Below are 16,783 nucleotides of genomic sequence, written 5' to 3' on the forward strand. Positions count from 1 at the left end.
ATTGCCCTCGTAAAGGCCAGGTTTTATGAAGCTCTTGCAGGGCTCTTTGATCATGCAGATGTCAGCACTGTCCATGTGAAATGTCCATGAAACCAAAGACAACCCCACCTTACTCAGATCATCCTGATGGCTCTGTTAATGCAGGTGCACAGTAAGCTGTGCAGGAACAAGAGTCATCCTCACTGACTCTGGCCTTGACATTGCAGTGGGCTCAGTGTCAGCTGGCGCTATATGGAGTCCACCAATTTTGGTTTAGGACACCTCAGCCTGTGCCAGGGACACTGCAGCTAGTTACACGTTGCTGAGGCTTGAAACCCTAGTCCAGAAGCAGCTAATGCTGTCAGTGTATTTTCAGTGACTTTCAAAAGGAACAATGATATTCCTGCAACAATATGCCGTGCTATAAAGACTCAATGGTTTTGTAACATCTGAGCTGACAAAGCTGTATTTTGTCAACTTATACTAACAGAAACCGAGAGCTTCTTGCTCTCCTCATCTCTTGTATTTCTCCCAGTGAAAGGAAAAAGCATGTAGAGAGAAAAGTCATGCAAGAAGCTGTCTCCACAGCCTTAATGGCCCACACGAGCAACTTTCCCTTTTATATAGTCTTGGTATTTAAGATTATTTAAAGGTAGGAGAAAGCGAGGCAAGATTTTTTCCTAAAGAGAGCACTTTCAGAATGGGCTTGAGTTTTGACAGCAGTGTCTACCCACAGACACAACGAATGAATTGCTTAATTATCTGTGAAGATTAAGGGAGCCATGTCATGCTTGACTCACCAGTAGTTATTTACAAAAGAAAAACAAAAATGATTAGCGGCTCCTTCTGGGAAGCGGGTTTCCCTAGCTTTCCGTCATGTGCACATCAGTGCTGCCTCATGTGTCCTAACAGGACTCTGCCGTACCTGTCTTAGCCGGCTCGCCCTGGGGCACAGCTCCGGTGCAGCGCGTAGGGCAGCGCTGAGGTGCAGGGACCAAACAAAACACCAGGCTTGGCCACTGCAGAGCTAATGACCTTCCAGGGGTCAATGTGGTGAAATGAAAGAGAACCTGGAAAATGTGACTTCCTTAAAAAAAAAAAAGTAAAAAACTTTGGGATAAAAACTACTATAATAAGCAACTTTCCTTCATCTGATTTTACGTAGAAAGCTTTCAGCATTCCTGGAACTGGCATTAAAATGAGCAAGACCGAATAATACTACATTCTGCATAGTTTCATACTACAGATAAGGGTTGATCCCATTTGTTTGACTCCGACCATGAAGTGTACCTGTTAGATGTCATGGTATAGTTAAAGTGGCATGGTCTTGCTCAGGTGGCAATGGTTGTGCCACTGACAAGGCACTTGCTTGGTGGTATAGTTTTTTCCTCTTTGGGAGCAGTAGATGCTACACTGGCACATCTTACTACTAGTGAAAGCACAGCCACACTTGTGGTTTCACCAAAGCAAGTACGTGATTAAGAAAATAAATCTGTCTCTTGACACAGTTATTTATACTGGTTAAAAAAAAAAAAAAAAAAAAAACTGTTTATAGAGGGGGCATAGCTCAGGATTTGGGCCGAAAGTCTCACAGAGCACCCGCTTGAGTCTCCTAGCGCTGCTGGAGTTTGGCTGAGTTGAAAATATTAAGTCTGAAAATAGCCCTCCTGTAGTATTTGAGTTTCTCCACTTTCAGTCTTAGCAGAAAGTGTGGAAGTGAGTGGAAGTTTAAATAAAAAAACCAGCAATAGTTGACTTAATTATTTTGAACTTCTGGAGACGTTGAGCAAAAAAGACAGAGCAGTTCGTTCTTTTTTTCCTTCTCTTTTTCTTGCATTCCTCCTCCTCTCCTTCCTTCCTTCCTCCATTACATTCACCAGTACAACCAAATTCTGCCTTCCCACCAAACACCATGTCCTTTTCTGCCCCGAAGGCAACATCACAATTTCTGCTTTTAATCCATCCCGAATTGTAATCTGTCCCTCCCGATTCGTCCTGATTTTTAATCTGTCCCAATTTTATAATTCATCCCAATTTTAAAATCCCTCCCAATTTTTAATCCCTCCCAATTTTTAACCGCCCCAGCTCCTTTGCCATCCCTCCGCCTCCCGCCGCGGGCGCTACCCCGAGCGGCCAGCGCTGCCCGGCGGAGCCGCCACTGCGCGTCCCGCGGCCCCGCCGCGCCCAGCGCCGCCCCGCGCAGCGCAGCGCAGCGCAGCGCAGCGCCCTCCCCGCGGCCCCGCCGCGCCCAGCGCCGCCTCGGCCCCGCGCAGCGCAGCGCCCTGCCCGCCCCGCGCAGCACCGCCCCGCGCCGCCTCGGCGACTCGACAGCGACACCCGCTGGGCGGCGGCGGGAAGCGCGCTGGGGCGGCGCGCTGCGCCGGGGGCCGCGGAGGAGCGGCCTGGGTTGCGCTGGTTGCTTTAGCGGCGGAAAGTTGTGCGCGGTGCGGTCGCCGCGAGCAGGGCGCGAAGGGAGATGACTGTTCCTTCGACGTAGCCCCCTGCGCGTGCCGCTTCCAAAACACTTTGCAGTCTTGTAGCGCTGTGCCCGTTTTTACTTCTTTAATTAATCAAAAATCCCATAAGCGAGCAGGCACATCGTCCGTTCCCACGGGGTGGCCTAGCCCAGGCCTTGGCTGTGCCGGTGGCATCGGCCTGGGGCCGCAGCGGCGCCGTGCAGCGCGGCAGTCGGTGCCGTGGGCTCGGCCAGGAGCGCCGGAGGTGTGATGATGGACACCAAGCGCTTGGACAGATGAGGCGGTCGCCGGCCGGGCCGGCTCTGCGTACCTTGTCCCTCCGCTGCCGCGCAGCAGTGCTGGCGCCCGGCAGTGCGCAGCAAGCGCGAAGCCACGCACTGAGCTCAACCCGACATACCTGCTTGCTCGGTGCACTGAAACGGAGCAGGGGCTGCGGGATAAACAGTTTGTGATCCTGGGATTAAAAACACTCACGTTACGCCTGTGCAAAAGAGACTAGATGGAAGGATGGGTAGGAAGCGAAACTCTGGTTTCCATGGCTTGCCTGATCTCCGCACCGAACAGTGTCCTTCGCACACTGTCCTCCTGTAATGGACACAAGGAAAGCTGTGGGGGAAAAGATAACATACCGTGGTGGGGTGGATTATAGAGTTTTCCTGGCACAGCTTTGGAAGTCCTGCTTTCCACATGCACAACTCTTGCAGATTCAGACCTAACTAAACACAAATTTAGCAACCGCTGAATTGTCTGACTAGGTTCGCAGTGATGTGGCTGCTAGGCATTTCTTAGGAATGGGACACTCAGCTTAAACGTGTTAAAAATACTCAATTTCTAGCTGTGGTGGTCCAACAGATATTGCACATAGAGCCTGGCATCGATCTAGGACCACGTATTTGGAGCTGGCTGTGAAGGAAACACTTTAATGTTTGACAAACAAACAGCCACGAAGTTAGAGCAGTTTGGAGCTGCTCAGCAATTTGGAATGCTAAACGCTCTCAGAAGCACGGATTCATGAGCCAGGTGTGCTGCTCTAAGGTGAGTGACAGGTGTAATTTATTAGGGGATATTAAAAAGTTACCTAGATGATAGGACTGGCCAGACCCCAAAATAACACCTTCTGGAAAAATGTTCCAGATTTCTTTTCAATTTTAAATCTCAAACAATTTCAAGCAGCTAAAATAAAATGCAGGGCAGTTGGTGTGAGGTTCATTTAGGGGGAAAAAAAGATGAAGAATCATTAACATTTTTTCTAATTGATTTTTCAGTCTTGAATTTTCATTAATATTTATATTTTGGAAATAAAATACAAGTACTTCTACATATGGGGTAAAAGGGGGTGTATAGTAAAAGGGAACTTTTATTGCCATACTATATACATTTTCTATTTTCCTGGAGTACTTTGCCACATTTGTTAACCTGAGCCTCACTTGCTGAGTGTAATAGGAAAATACATTTATCAGATAGAATTGCCGATACACTCATTATCAGGGTTTCTTTGCTGGTTCAGATTCTTATGCACTAACTTCCTGGTGTAGCCAGTGTATCTTGTACTCTGAACCTGATATACTGGTGGGGAACATCCTTATCCTTTAGAGGCTAATGTAGGGAGACCCACTGGAAGCAACAGGGTTGTGTTCGAGGAAGGGCTGCTCACCTGAGGAAGGATTTGCGTTGTCAGAGCCCACAAGCACTGTTAAAGAGGAGGAAGCTGTTTCATCAGAAGCCCTGACAGCAGCAGGTCTAAGTCCATAACCCAGCCAAACCGGCTGATTTTTGTGGCTTAGGCACAGCAGTACTGCTAAATTGGGTGATGCTATTGGGAGAGCTTAACAAAAAAGACACGTGGAGGGCTCTGAGATGCTGCTGCTCTGAAGCAGAATGCCAGGATGGGCATCTGAAATCACAGAGGTGTAAACAGTGTTTGTTCCCCATCAGAATCCAAAGTGGAGCGTTTTAGCATGAAAAAGTCAGCTTTGGGGGCTGCCTCTGTGACAGCAGTGTGTGATGTGCAAGCTGGTGACACAACCACCGCTGAGCTCTTTCTGGGCGGCCGGTCCCCTTGCACATTGGGCAGCCCTTCCTTCCCCTGTTGGAGGCAGGAAGGGGCTTTTTGAGCCATTCTCTCTGATGCTCTGAATTTTGTCTTTTCGGTAGCAAACACGATGCACCACACAATACAGTCTGCACCCCTGCTCGAGGGCTGTTTGCCATGATGAAGGTCCATCAGCACACAGGGGCCACAACGTGAGGTGAGCTGCGGGTCCCCAGCACAGGGGTATGTTGGATGCTAACATCTTTCACTAACTTCATCTCACTTAAGATGTGATTAAACAAGACCTTGAGCCTCAAACATGCTAATGAATAACTTGATGTCAACGTGCAAGTGCACTGATCTCTTGGAAGCGGGTGAGCTGCACGTTTTGCAATTGGGATGAGCTAATTGTATGCACACAGGCAGTTGCCACAGCTCAGCTGTTGGGTGGTAACTTATTAAATCACAGTAATGTGAGCACATTGAGTCATGAAAGCATACCCAAACTGTTTGCAGATTCAGGGCCTGAGAAACCATTGCCCTCTGATTCAGTTGCACAGTTATCTTGAAGACAGGAAAAAGAATTAGAAACCTGTGCTATATAGTCAAGTGTAGCATGAAGTTTCCCAAGGGATTATTAAATTTCTAGCCAGAATTTCAATGAATTTAACAGTGTTTTCTTTTTAAATGACCTTGACTCAAAATATTCATTTTAAGTGGGAATGTTTGGGAAAGAAAGAGTTCTGGAAATTTTCAGCATAAACAGTAATTCTTGTAAAAAGACAGGAAGGCTCATGTTCAGAAGGTCTAAATTTTCCCTTAGTCCCTGGGTCTTGCGTTTTTGCCTGCTAGGGATCTCTACAGGCCTAGAGCCATCCAACAGGGAACCTTTCTAATTTGATGGAACTGTGGCTGGAGTATTTTTTTAGGTGTAAGGTACTTTTAATCTGTAGCACTTGGTAGTTTCTTAGAAGCCTGAAGAGAAAACTACCTGCCAAATGCTTTCGTTCCTCTGTACTTGGTCATTAATTTTGTGTAAACATGCATGTGACTGGGCAAAGGGAGTTGAAATCTTGCTGTTGTTAGTTCTTTTTCAGAGCCTTCCTGATGCCAACCCTGTTAGCAACACCGATGATGTGAGATTTGACCTTGAGAGCATAGATCAAATTCTGGCCCTAGTAAAGACAATGGGAATTTTGCTATTATTTTTTTGAGACCAGGATTTCAATGCACTGAACTGGATAAAAGTGAGGGGGGTAGAGTCTTTGGGGAAGCTTTAGTTTTAAATGACTTTTTAATGAAATTGGAGATGAAAACATTTGTGTTCAGGGCTAGTGTCCTGGTGAAGTAACTATAACACGAACACTGTAATATTGTCCTTGTATGTGAGAGTGGATTGAGTGGGACTGGCAGAAACAACTGTGGAAAGCCAGCAAATGAACTGCCTAAATGGTGGAGAATAAGGAAACGTTGCCCTTGCAGCCAGTGCTGGAGGAGAGGCAGACAGCGTCATTTGGGCTCCAGCGGGCAACTGGCACACCAAGGAGGGGGCACAATGGCATCACTTTGCAGAGCGCAAGGCGGGGGGACGTCAGGGCTGCAGCCACATCCAGTGCCCCCACCCCGGCTGCCTTCACCCAGGTTTCATCCCCTGGCCTCTCTGCTGCCCACATATCTTTCCTTCAAGGGGACAGCATTAAAAAACTCACCTAAAGACATATTTCACAGAACTTCTTCAGGTCTCTGTCCCTTTGCTATAAAGGATGGTGCCAATGGCGGTAGATATATGCTCATAAATACCTACAGAGGGATGCATATAGCACCTTTTTGTGAATCCAGCCTAGAGAGATCCTTTGTTTGTTTGCTGTCTGCCTTTCAGCTCAGCGTTGCCCTGGAGATCACAACATTTTGGCAAACACCGCTGTATTTTGCTACTAGTGGAGCCCTTTTCCCCACCGCCCTTTAGGGAGAGAGTCACCCTTAAAAAAAAAAAAGAGAGAGAGAGAGAGAGATCTGGTTTGGCCAAATCTTCATGGATTTTCTTCCCATTTCTAAATGAATTCTAACCTGAGACATCCCAGGCAAAATTTCAACCTAGGGCAGTTGTCTGCAATCACAGTAAGAACCAGTGAATAACTGTTTTGAGGTAGCCTTAATTACAGCTGTGAGAATGACACCAGTGTAACATTTAAAGTGTGAACATAAAATATGGCAAATCAATCAGAGTATGGAACCACACTCGGAAAGTATTCAGCTGATGATGTTCATGATCACACATAAAAAAAAAAAAAAAAGAAAAAAATCACATGTGGAAATTCACTCCTCCAGCTAATGGAAAGAGATACTTTTCTATCTCATAGTCTACAAAATTCCCTCACCTACTACCCAAATCACAGTTAAAAGGAGCTTAATTTATTCTTTTGAAAAAAAAATTTAACAAGCCGTTATTCCTGCTCAGCAATCACACAGACATTAAATCTTATTGCAAAAAGAGGGGGGAAATGCCTCTTTTCAGCATTACAGCTGCAGCTGTTTGACAGAAGTGAGTGACTTCATAAACTCTGCTGATTTGGCAGTAGGAGAGCAGGATTTTATGCTGTCTGCTAAACAGTCACAGGGGCTGAGAAAGCTCTGCAAAGCAATCTTCACAAATGTTTCACCTCAGTTTATAAATACCTTTGCTTCACTGTGTTAATGCCCTTTTTGCTTTGCTTTCCATTCCCCTCCACTGGATCATCTACCAAGACCTTTTATTGCTTTAAAGCAATTGATCCCACTGGTCCCACATATTTCTTTTTTTCTTTTCTGAGCAGAAGATCCTGCGCCTTCACCTTTCCATTGATTTGTTGCTTTACTATACTGAAATGTGGTGCAGGTTTAGAAGGCTATCTTTATTTGTGCTGTAGTCAGGCTGTATACCTTGTGTGTCTTCTCATGAAAGGGCCCATACTTAAGTACTATATTTTTCCTGTCTCTTTCAAGTGTCCACTCCATAAAGAATTACTTGAAAACACATTTTCCCAAGCCGTGATGAAAATAGACAGATTTCTGATGGTTGTCTTCTCAGTCTCCTCTTTTCTGTTTTCGGTTTGAGACCTTATTGTTGAAGAATTCATTCCTGTTCCTCCAGAGCAACTTCTGGAGATGTTCCCAGCTCCCATTAATATGACTTTGATATGGGCAAGATATGAGAAGGCTGTTCTGTACTTTGCAGGAATGTCATCTCCATTAGGAAGTCTTCGCTGATGTAAAGTCAGCAGGACTCTTGCTACAGTAAGATCTCCAGGATTCACCTTTCAAGTTATTTGTTATTTTTACAGGACCATTACAGCTCATATGGATTCCTAGTGCCTTGGCCAAACATCTTTCTGTTTTAAATTGCCAGGAGATTTTGTAGGATTTGTCTCAGAGCAGATCGGACTGGGATATAAGACTCTGAGGGAAAAACTGCCAGTGAATAAATGAGTTTCTCAATGATGGTCTTCAAACACTGGTGGGCTTCATGTAAGTCTCTGTCAAATTGCTGTCCCTCTTTTTGTAAAGCCATACGACTACAGATGTTTCTAAACTCAATGCTGTCCTAAAAGTAAAAGCAAAAAGAAGTGAGTAAAAAATAATGTTTCCCAAGTTTTCTAAGCACAGTTTTCTAGGCAGAAACTTCCTAGCCCTGAAAGTTCTTCTCTGATTTAGCATGAAACAACTTTGGTTTTGAGATACATGTGGTGTAACTATTAAATACTGCTGCAAACTGCCTTGGGAGGAATTCTTGGGTGGCAGTTTCACCTGCTCACTTTTAAGGGTTGCCTGCCTTTCGCAGATATCAGCAATTAATTTTTTTTAATCATGTTTCTACCAGACAGAGCTTTTGTGGCTGTCCTCAGCAATTTAATGGCCCCAGCCCTGACATGCAAGGGTAGGACCTCAGGCAAATGTTATATTCCAGATGTCCCAGAATAACTCCCAGTGGCTTCCAAGATGACTTTGTCTGTGACTGTGACCCTTGCTGAAGCATCGCTTCTGTGTAGGGTCCTTCATCTGTGAGGTGACTGAAATCACCAGTGAGGCAGGTGACCTCAATAGCTCTGACGGTTACACAACACGATGAAGTGTGAAGACTTCCCAGTCCCTTGGATGTGGCATAGCCTGCAGCATGTGAGAAGTGCTGCTCTGATGCCTGCATGTGCTAGGGAAATGCACTGAGTGAGGCAAATATATTTATATAACCCATTCCAACCAATGGCACACTTTGCAATTCATGGAAACCCCTGCCAGCTGCATTTGAAAAAAAGCTAAGTGGAGCCCATTCGCCCCAAAGAATCCCCTAATGCTGCTGGCTGTAGGACCTTGCCTGCAGCAGAGGCAACCTTCTGCCTGCCGTTGGGCTGGGCCAGCACAGTTTCATGAGCCCTGTAAGGTGGTGCAGGCTGACACATCTACTAAAAGAAAAATGTCTCTCTCTACCCCATCTGCTCCTACCCCTGCCTAAAAAAGGGGTAGGAGCAGATGGTAGGAGCAGAGTATTAACTCACGAGGGTCCACCAGCCTGGTTCGCTCTACAAAAGGGCTGCGTCAGCACAAAGGAAGGAGCATCTTAGTGGTAGGAATGAACATCTGGAGGTGAAGAAGACAGGACATCTTGTTCTGGCAGCAGGATCAGCCTCTGCCAGCCTAAAATTAATGTGCAAGTGTGGCCTCAGTGACAACCTATGCCTTTGCAAACTCCCTTGTGCAATGAGTGCTTCTGGACAAACTGTAGGGGATGAGGGAGTCCTATCCCATAGCATGTGGCACACACAAAATTTTGGCATCTGTTACCTCCTTCAGGTGATGTGTTTACTCTTTTAGAAGCAGCCTGTGCTTTTGGCTGAGAGGAAATTGAGTTCCAATGTTATTCTTAAAAGAAAGCAAGTTCAAACTTCTTAGGGGTTTTATCCTTGTTATTAAAACAAACAAAGAAAACAGTTTTAAAAACTCCATTTCACCTAGACAATCTGAGCTCCATAACAGTAACAGCAAAAAGGATTTGCAATTGAAGCGTTAGAATGTGGGTTGACATTGAATCTTATCCCAAATGGCTGCCTCAGCCAGCAAATAGAAGGATTTCAGCATGGAAATAACTAAACTAACCATCCAACACTGTTCTTGGGCCCTTAGGTATTGTATGGTAGCAGCTGTGGGTCTGCTGTGGGCAAGGCAGACTCATCACTCTGGTACACCCTGGTGCTGAAAAGCCAGGGAGTCCTGAGTCAGTAGGTTAGCTGAAAAGCAGCTTTTTTCACATATATTTCCAAAGTTTCCTTTTTCAGAAAGATTTTGATGTTTCCTTTGAAGGTCACCTTTCAAATCTCTTCTGTAAAGTTGCCTTAGGTATAAAATCCTTACTCAAATATATTAAAAGGTCAAATAAATTGCACTAAGTAAACAAGCTAGCTTTGCTAGCTTTTGCAGGTGTCCAGCACATGGGAGCTTTAGGATACACAACAGAGTATAAAAACTTGACTTATCTCTCTCCTTTCAGTAAAAATGGGCAGTAACTTACTGAAGCAAAAGAAAAAGTTTCAGACTAAAAATTCTTTCCGTTTTAACTTCAGGAAATAGGGCCCTTGTGAGCTGAGCTGATAGAGAGCCACAGTTCATGTGATATTTTGCCATTTAAGAGAAGCTAACAGGAATAACTACAGTGACTTGATTTTAAGTATTTTCACTAGCAGGACAGGAGCATATCCTCCCTGCAGCTTTCATTTGTCAAGATCCATATGATTAGACAGATGAGTTAACAAAGAACCTCCCCCAGAATAAAAACAGCATGGCCTACTAGTTTCAAGGCTCTCTGATTTATGGCTTAAAATTTTCCACTGCTCTGGGTCTGTTTCATGCAGTTGTCACTCAGTGGTAGGCTGAAGTTTCAGGATGTTTCTGATGGCTCAGCCTTTATTTTTGAACCTTAACATAAAATTGATATTATCCACCAAGTTACTTTGAGTTTATGAAGAGGGCACTTTCATAAAGACTCCCTCAGAGAAGATACAAACCACTTTCTTCCATCTTTTATTTTACTCTGAAATGCCAACCTGACCCATCAAACAGATTCCTACAGCTGGCTCTTACAGGCAGCTGCCTTTTTCTTTAGCATGCTCAAATTTTAGACCCCGGCCCACTGCCAACCCTCAACGTTTTTTTCTTAATCTCCCTGTGCCCTGGTAGACAAAATTTCCACTGAAGGCAGAGTGGCAGTGGTGGTGCCTTGGCTCAGAGGCTGATGCTTCCTGCAGCTGACGGGCCAAAATTTGGGAGTCATGGCTGGAGTGCCAAAGTTCCTAATGTCCATTCCTGGTAACTCAGTGCCTCCACCTCCCTGACCTATTTTATATTATAAATATAAATATATGAATTTATATATTCAAATTAATTATAAAATTTATATATATATATATTATATTTTAATATATTTTTAATATATTATTCCCCAAGAATTTCTCAGGATGACTGAACTTCTTCTGGAGGAATAAAATGGTGATTTAGAAAGAGATTCCTGTGGCATCACTTGGGCACATGGTAGTCTAAGCCTTAGCTTCCTCCTTGAGTCTTTCCATGTGGTCAGTAGGGAGCAATAGGGGCAGTTTTTCTGACCTGTCTTAGATACCTGTTTTAGGAAGAGCTGAATCTGGAAGTGCCTCCTTCTCTCTGATTATTCTAAAGGGAGCCTGGCTTGAGTAGCTTGGACCTAGCTAATGCCAGAAAGCCTCCACAGGGCAGACGAGCCCCACCTCAAGCCTGTATCCATCTCTCATCCCCTGGCTTCTGAAATAGTTGTGTTTGGAAGACTTCTCCTAAGAGCTGCATCTCCAAGAATGGTGGAATTATTAATAAGTCCTTGTAAAGTCACTATTTCTGTGGAAAAAAAAAACCCAAAACCTCTACTGTAGTTCATTCTGCGGTTTTCTGTCGTAAAGCCTCTTTCTAACACAGCAGGTGTGGATGCATGCAGAGTGCAGCACTAGAATATTATTAAAATGGAACCGCCTAAGCATATTTCCTCCATGCTTCCATAAAGATCTTGGAGGCAATTCCTCACTTGAAGAACTTCAAATTGTCCATTTGTCAGTATTTTAAAAATATCCACACAAACTAGTATTAATGTCTACAGCTTGCAAATAACTTTATGGAGGGTGACACAATTTTTTCCAGGATCACTCTTCATATTAATTACTTTAAAAAATGAACATTCAAAGCTATTAGGTCCAGGAATAACTTCATAGTATCAGTGGCTGCAAAATGAAGAGCATGCATGCTGGCACATTTGTTTAATCCATGGTGGCAAGCAAGGATTCTGCTGCTGTTTTATGGGAATTTTAATGAAAGCAATTTATCTCGTTTCCATCACCCTCAATGCCATTATTTATGAATCAGTCTTCAGATCTCTTGCATACGGAAGAATTTTGGTAGTGCGAACCAATCTCAGACTTGTGTCAGGAAATCAGCAACCAGAAAACAAGCTTATAAAGTACCATTAGAAATGTCATCTAGCAACAACCACTGGTTCCATATTCGTCCCCTATAATATGCAAATCCCATGGGTGCAGAGCTCTGTGCTTATGCTGTGCTGAGCAGCTGGCAGAGATGTCTGGCTGCAGCAGCCCTTGCTGTCTGCCTCAGGATCCGCCGTGGAGAAGGACCTCTCCAGGAATCCAGTTTGCATGCAGCCTAAGTCAGCGATGCCCAGCGTTGGGGTGCCGGTTCCTTGGCTGTTGTTTGGCTTGGGTGTACTTGAGGCTTCAGCTTTGTTCCTCAGGGACGGGTCTCAAAACAGCAGGAAACAAAACCTCCAGCTGGCACCACTGCGGGCATTTCCAGCAGAGGGAATCCACCGCTCCCCTGCCTCTGCCTCCCTGTGGGAAGCCCGACGCGGCTGCCTTCATGCCGCTACTGGAGTCCCAGTGAAGCGACTCGCTCTTCATACAAATGAAGTGCCTCTGGGCTGATTTCACAGGAGCTGCACTGTTACCTGAAAGTGAGGTCTAGGGCGAGGAGACTACAGGTAGATGTACAGGCCTGCTGAGGCTGACCCTTTCCATTAGGAGTGCAGAGCCTGCCACCCTGACCTTCTCCTTTCCCAAACAGAGCAGGGGCACTGTAGCACAGGGGCAGGAGAAACTTGCACAGTCAGAAGTTTTTTTAATATCCTGCCCTGCCAATCTGGCACCTTTTGCGGCCACTATTTTCTTTTCCCCTTTAAAGAAAATACCATGACTTTTTTGCAAATGGGATGGCTATTTTAACTTCTTAGCGTGATTTATATTCCATTCCCTGCTGGCTGCCATCAAGGTTGGCCCAGTCCAGTCTGCTACACATTTCTGATTTAGTACCATTCCAGCAACCCCTCAGCAACTCCAGTGAAGGAGACAGGATGTTATCAAAAAACTGGAGTAATGCATAGCCGCACCTGAGCACAGCCAGGGCAAGCCACACACTGCTATTTCGGGAAGCTTTTATACCTTTTATTTTGCCTTTTCAAATGCACTCAAACTGCTGCTTAAAATACAGAATCTCTGTTTAAAAAGGCTGTTCTGTTTGCCTCGGCAGGGCATAATTATGGGAGACAGAAATGTGGACATTATTACAGGGCATCTTTGTGGAGTCAGAAGGCGCTAGGAGTTTGCTTGTGGGTGATGATGCCAGTAAGCAGCCGGTTAGCCAGTGGGGTGATGTGGTCATCTAGGTCCCAGGCCGGGGGGGAAGGAGAGGCCCCTCGCTTTTCTCTATCTTCTCATGGACCCTTTGGCTAAGGAGTTGTGCTGTCTGCAAAATCAACGACACTCTTGCTATCACATAAAAAAGGATTCACTCCAAGTTCTTGCAAGGGTGTCACTTTTCATCAGAAATTAACACCCTCCTTTTAGTTGTTGTGGACCATCATTGTCTAATGTGCACTGGGACTTAGCAAAAAATATAGTTTCCAGTATCTGCAGAGGCTGGACTACATATTTTGCCTTTCCAGGTCCTTGAATCTATTTTTTCTTCAAGCCTGCATGTGTCTATTTTGGGCCATTTTATAGAGTGACTTTTTGAACCAGTTCGGCCTATAAACCAATAAAAAGAAAACGAAGAACAACTCCTAAACAAATCAGAAACAGGAAAGCCAGGATTGTCGAGATGGAGTTAAAAGAGACTGTGCTGTAGCAAGAAATCAGAATAAGTGTCAAATACTGACTACCAGCATTTGTGAGTGTCTCTGACACATAAAACCAGCTAGAGCTTTTCTTCAAAACCAGTGACTAGAGAAACATGCTACCAAGGGCTGCCATTTTGGAGGAGTTTTAGCCAAAGTCATTGGCTTAGTGCTTATTTTTAAAGGCTTTTCCATCTGAATTTCCCAATGGGGTATAGTATAAATGGAACTCTTGGAATCCAAATTACTTAAAAATCATATCTGCAGCAGTGAAATTACTGACAGCTGAAGGGGCTGGTTAGCAGTGATGCAGATTCTGCAGAAACCTAGTGCGGAATTTATGTAACCTCGCTGTAAAAGCGAAGGCTTAAAAGCCCCAGAGCTCCACTGGTCATGATAATGGGCTTCCAGTGAAAAAGGATCTGACTTTGCTTCATGTGGAATACAAAAATCAGGATCCAAAGTAAACTGTATTCCCAATGGCATCTAAACACATACTTTCACACACACAGATATTAAAGCAGTTCTGGGAAAGAGGAGGAAGAAAATAAAACCTGGTTGCATTTCATCAAGCTAGCATTTGTTTGTAGCAAAAACAAATGCCATTAGTCTTGTTTATTTTAAGTTATGAGCAATAAAGAAGTCTTACTGGAAAATTGGTTTTGCAGAAGTTCAACCCATCACAGTACTCTCATTTTTCAAGAGTAATGTCTAACAATTTTAGCTGTTTTTTAACATGTTCTTTTCATATCACACACGGTGTTCAACATTGCCCCTTCCACCTCTAGGTGAATTTATTCCTATTAAAGTCTTTGACTGCTATTCCTGGAGACTAAATCCGGACCCAAATTTTCAAAGGTCACTTCTGATTTTTGGTGACTGAGTTTGTGAGGGAGTTTTGTCTTGACTTGGGATAACCTGGATTTGTTTCTTCACAAATTGCGAACAATCACAAACCTAGCTGGACTCAGTACATTGATCTAGCTTTCTCAAAATGGTTGATGACACTGCAATATCTCAGATTCATCACCCGGATACTGAGAAACCGGAAGTCAAAACAAAATTTTGTTCCCAAGTATTTATTAAACTTTTGAGACTGTAGGTGTCTACAGCTTTGCTGCTCCAGTCTTCCTGGTGGCGAAACTCATGAGTTGCAAGCCCACGCCTAGACTTGTCCTTGCCTACAAAAGGGGCAACAGGAGTTCTCCCTGGGGTAATACACATAGTCATTATATTAATCAGAAAATGGAAGATTTCTTTATTATATATTCATTGGGTCTCACGCGCTGGACATATAGTGTGTCATTACAGAACAGCCACGGGCTCTGTTGGTCATTCATGTCTCATGAGTTACTGGTTGTCTCTGCATTTCGTGTTGTATTTGGCTCTTTTAGAGTTGCAGAATAGCAGTTTAAGACTTTATATATAAAAATTTATAGAAATTTAGACTTATAAAACTAGCTTCTGAAAAAGCTCTAAAGAATCTTTCCAGGCTGCTTGGCATGTGAGTAAACCTTTGTTCTGCCAAAAGCACTTTTATCTCCCGAACCCCTGTGATGCCACTACTGCCGGTATTTTGCGGACCATGTGCAATTACTTAATGAAATTACTTAACTGAAAATTAACATAAGCGAAGCTCTTCCGGGTCGCGTGGCAAGACCTAGCACATACAGTGTCTGCAGAAAGCCGAGACCGGAGCCCTTCCGTCCCTCTCCTACTTACTTTCAGGTGGACGGGGAAGGAGCGCTCCTGTAGCAGAGGCAGCAGGAGGGTTTGCTCTGCCTCTACAAGCTGGGCGGCCGCTCCCACGACGCGGACCAGCTTGCTGCGCAGAGCAGCCTCCCGCAGCGTCCCTGGCTTCGCCGGGCCAGGCTGCGCTGCCGGCTCCGGCACAGCCGCCCCGGGGTCGGGCAGAGCTCGCTCTCTGCTTGCTGCTCCTCCCCGAGGGCTTTTCCCAGGGGCTTTTCTCTCTGCCTCAGGCCCCCACGACTGGCCCGGCCTGCACACCCCTCCTGGGCTGTGCCAAGACCCGCCGGCGCCGGGCGTTTGGGTTTGGGCAGCATGGCCGGGGCAGTGGGGCAGCCCTTGGGCTGCGGCCTCGTCCCCCCAAGGCCCCGCACCCTGGAGGAGCCGCAGGGTCCGGAGACCCCCCAGCTGGTGGCTGATGGAGGCCAGCAAAGCTGCCGGACCCGCCATGGCCCCGCCGCCTCCGCTCCCGCGGCCGGGCCTCACCGCGGCCTTTTAAACCCTGCGCGGCCTCTTCCCTCCGGCGCCTCATCGCTCTCGCCCCGCAGTGGGTGGCCGCCCGCCCTGGCCCTCCCCGCCCCAGGCTCCTGGGCGCTGCTTTCGGTGAGCGGTGCCCCCCTCCCCCCCTTTCTTGGCCCCGAGCACCGGGCCGGCGGCGCGTTTTTGCGCAGAGCGGTGTAAATCCCCCTGCGGCCCCCACCGGGACCGGCCTGCCCACGGGGGCAGCGGCAGCCGTCTGACAGCAGCACCACAGAGCTCGGCGCTGAAGGGTTTTACGGTGTGCTTCGACGGGTGATTTAGACGGAGAGCAAAGGCCCTGGAGTGAAACCGCTCGCTGCAAACTGCCCCCGGCTTCAGCACAGGTCGGGGCTGGCTTCCTTCGTCCCACACCGTCTAAGCCAGGTGCCTCCGAACCCCAAAGACTGCTGGAAAAATCCTGTGGACCCAAGCAGAGGTGGCCCATGGGTTTCCACCAACAAGCTACGATTGTCGATAAGTTAAAACTTCCCAAAGTTACGACTTCCCGACATATCCTTGGTTTTCTTACAATTATTATTAATGACCCCAAAATGCATCGAATGCATCCAGACCTGTCAGTCTGACAGTACGGCATTTGGAGCATGGAAAAGAAAGAAATAAAGGCTCAAGTAGGAAAACAGTGGGTTGGAAAGGGGAAGGTTGAATGAGCCCCACCTGAAATAACTCCAAAAAAAGGCATTTCTGGCTTTGGCAAGGCATCCAGAAGGATCCTATATGTTTTTGTATACGGTTCCCAGAGGATTTAAAACTGTAAGATTTGATGCTAAACCTATTTCTGTGCTGTGAAACCAGGGACAGCTGTACAAATATTTGCTGTTTTTAATTAAACCTAACATTGCT

The 16,783-nt window shown here is 45.8% G+C and overlaps 1 protein-coding gene across 1 annotated transcript; it reads right to left on the bottom strand.

Moving 5' to 3' along the window:
* Nucleotides 1-6,939: 6,939 nt before the first annotated feature.
* DLEU7 (deleted in lymphocytic leukemia 7) lies at nucleotides 6,940-15,853 on the bottom strand. Its single transcript, XM_026108387.2, has 2 exons — nucleotides 15,380-15,853; nucleotides 6,940-8,068 (listed from the first exon to the last, which is right to left on the bottom strand). Exons 1-2 carry the CDS (start codon nucleotides 15,851-15,853, stop codon nucleotides 7,862-7,864), a joined length of 681 nt encoding a protein of 226 aa, XP_025964172.1. The 3' UTR covers nucleotides 6,940-7,861.
* Between the last annotated feature and the right edge of the window lie 930 nt (nucleotides 15,854-16,783).

The sequence above is a fragment of the Dromaius novaehollandiae genome, chromosome 1, assembly GCF_036370855.1.
Source record: "Dromaius novaehollandiae isolate bDroNov1 chromosome 1, bDroNov1.hap1, whole genome shotgun sequence".
Lineage (NCBI taxonomy): Eukaryota > Metazoa > Chordata > Aves > Casuariiformes > Dromaiidae > Dromaius > Dromaius novaehollandiae.

Bases quoted from the DNA above. Each gene is read 5' to 3' on its own strand.
- DLEU7 (XM_026108387.2), bottom strand. From the start codon at position 15,853: ATGGCGGGTCCGGCAGCTTTGCTGGCCTCCATCAGCCACCAGCTGGGG. The intron at 8,069-15,379 runs GTAAGTAGGAGA...TTTTACTTTTAG, and splicing joins CCTTCCCCGTCCACCTGAAA to GACAGCATTGAGTTTAGAAA.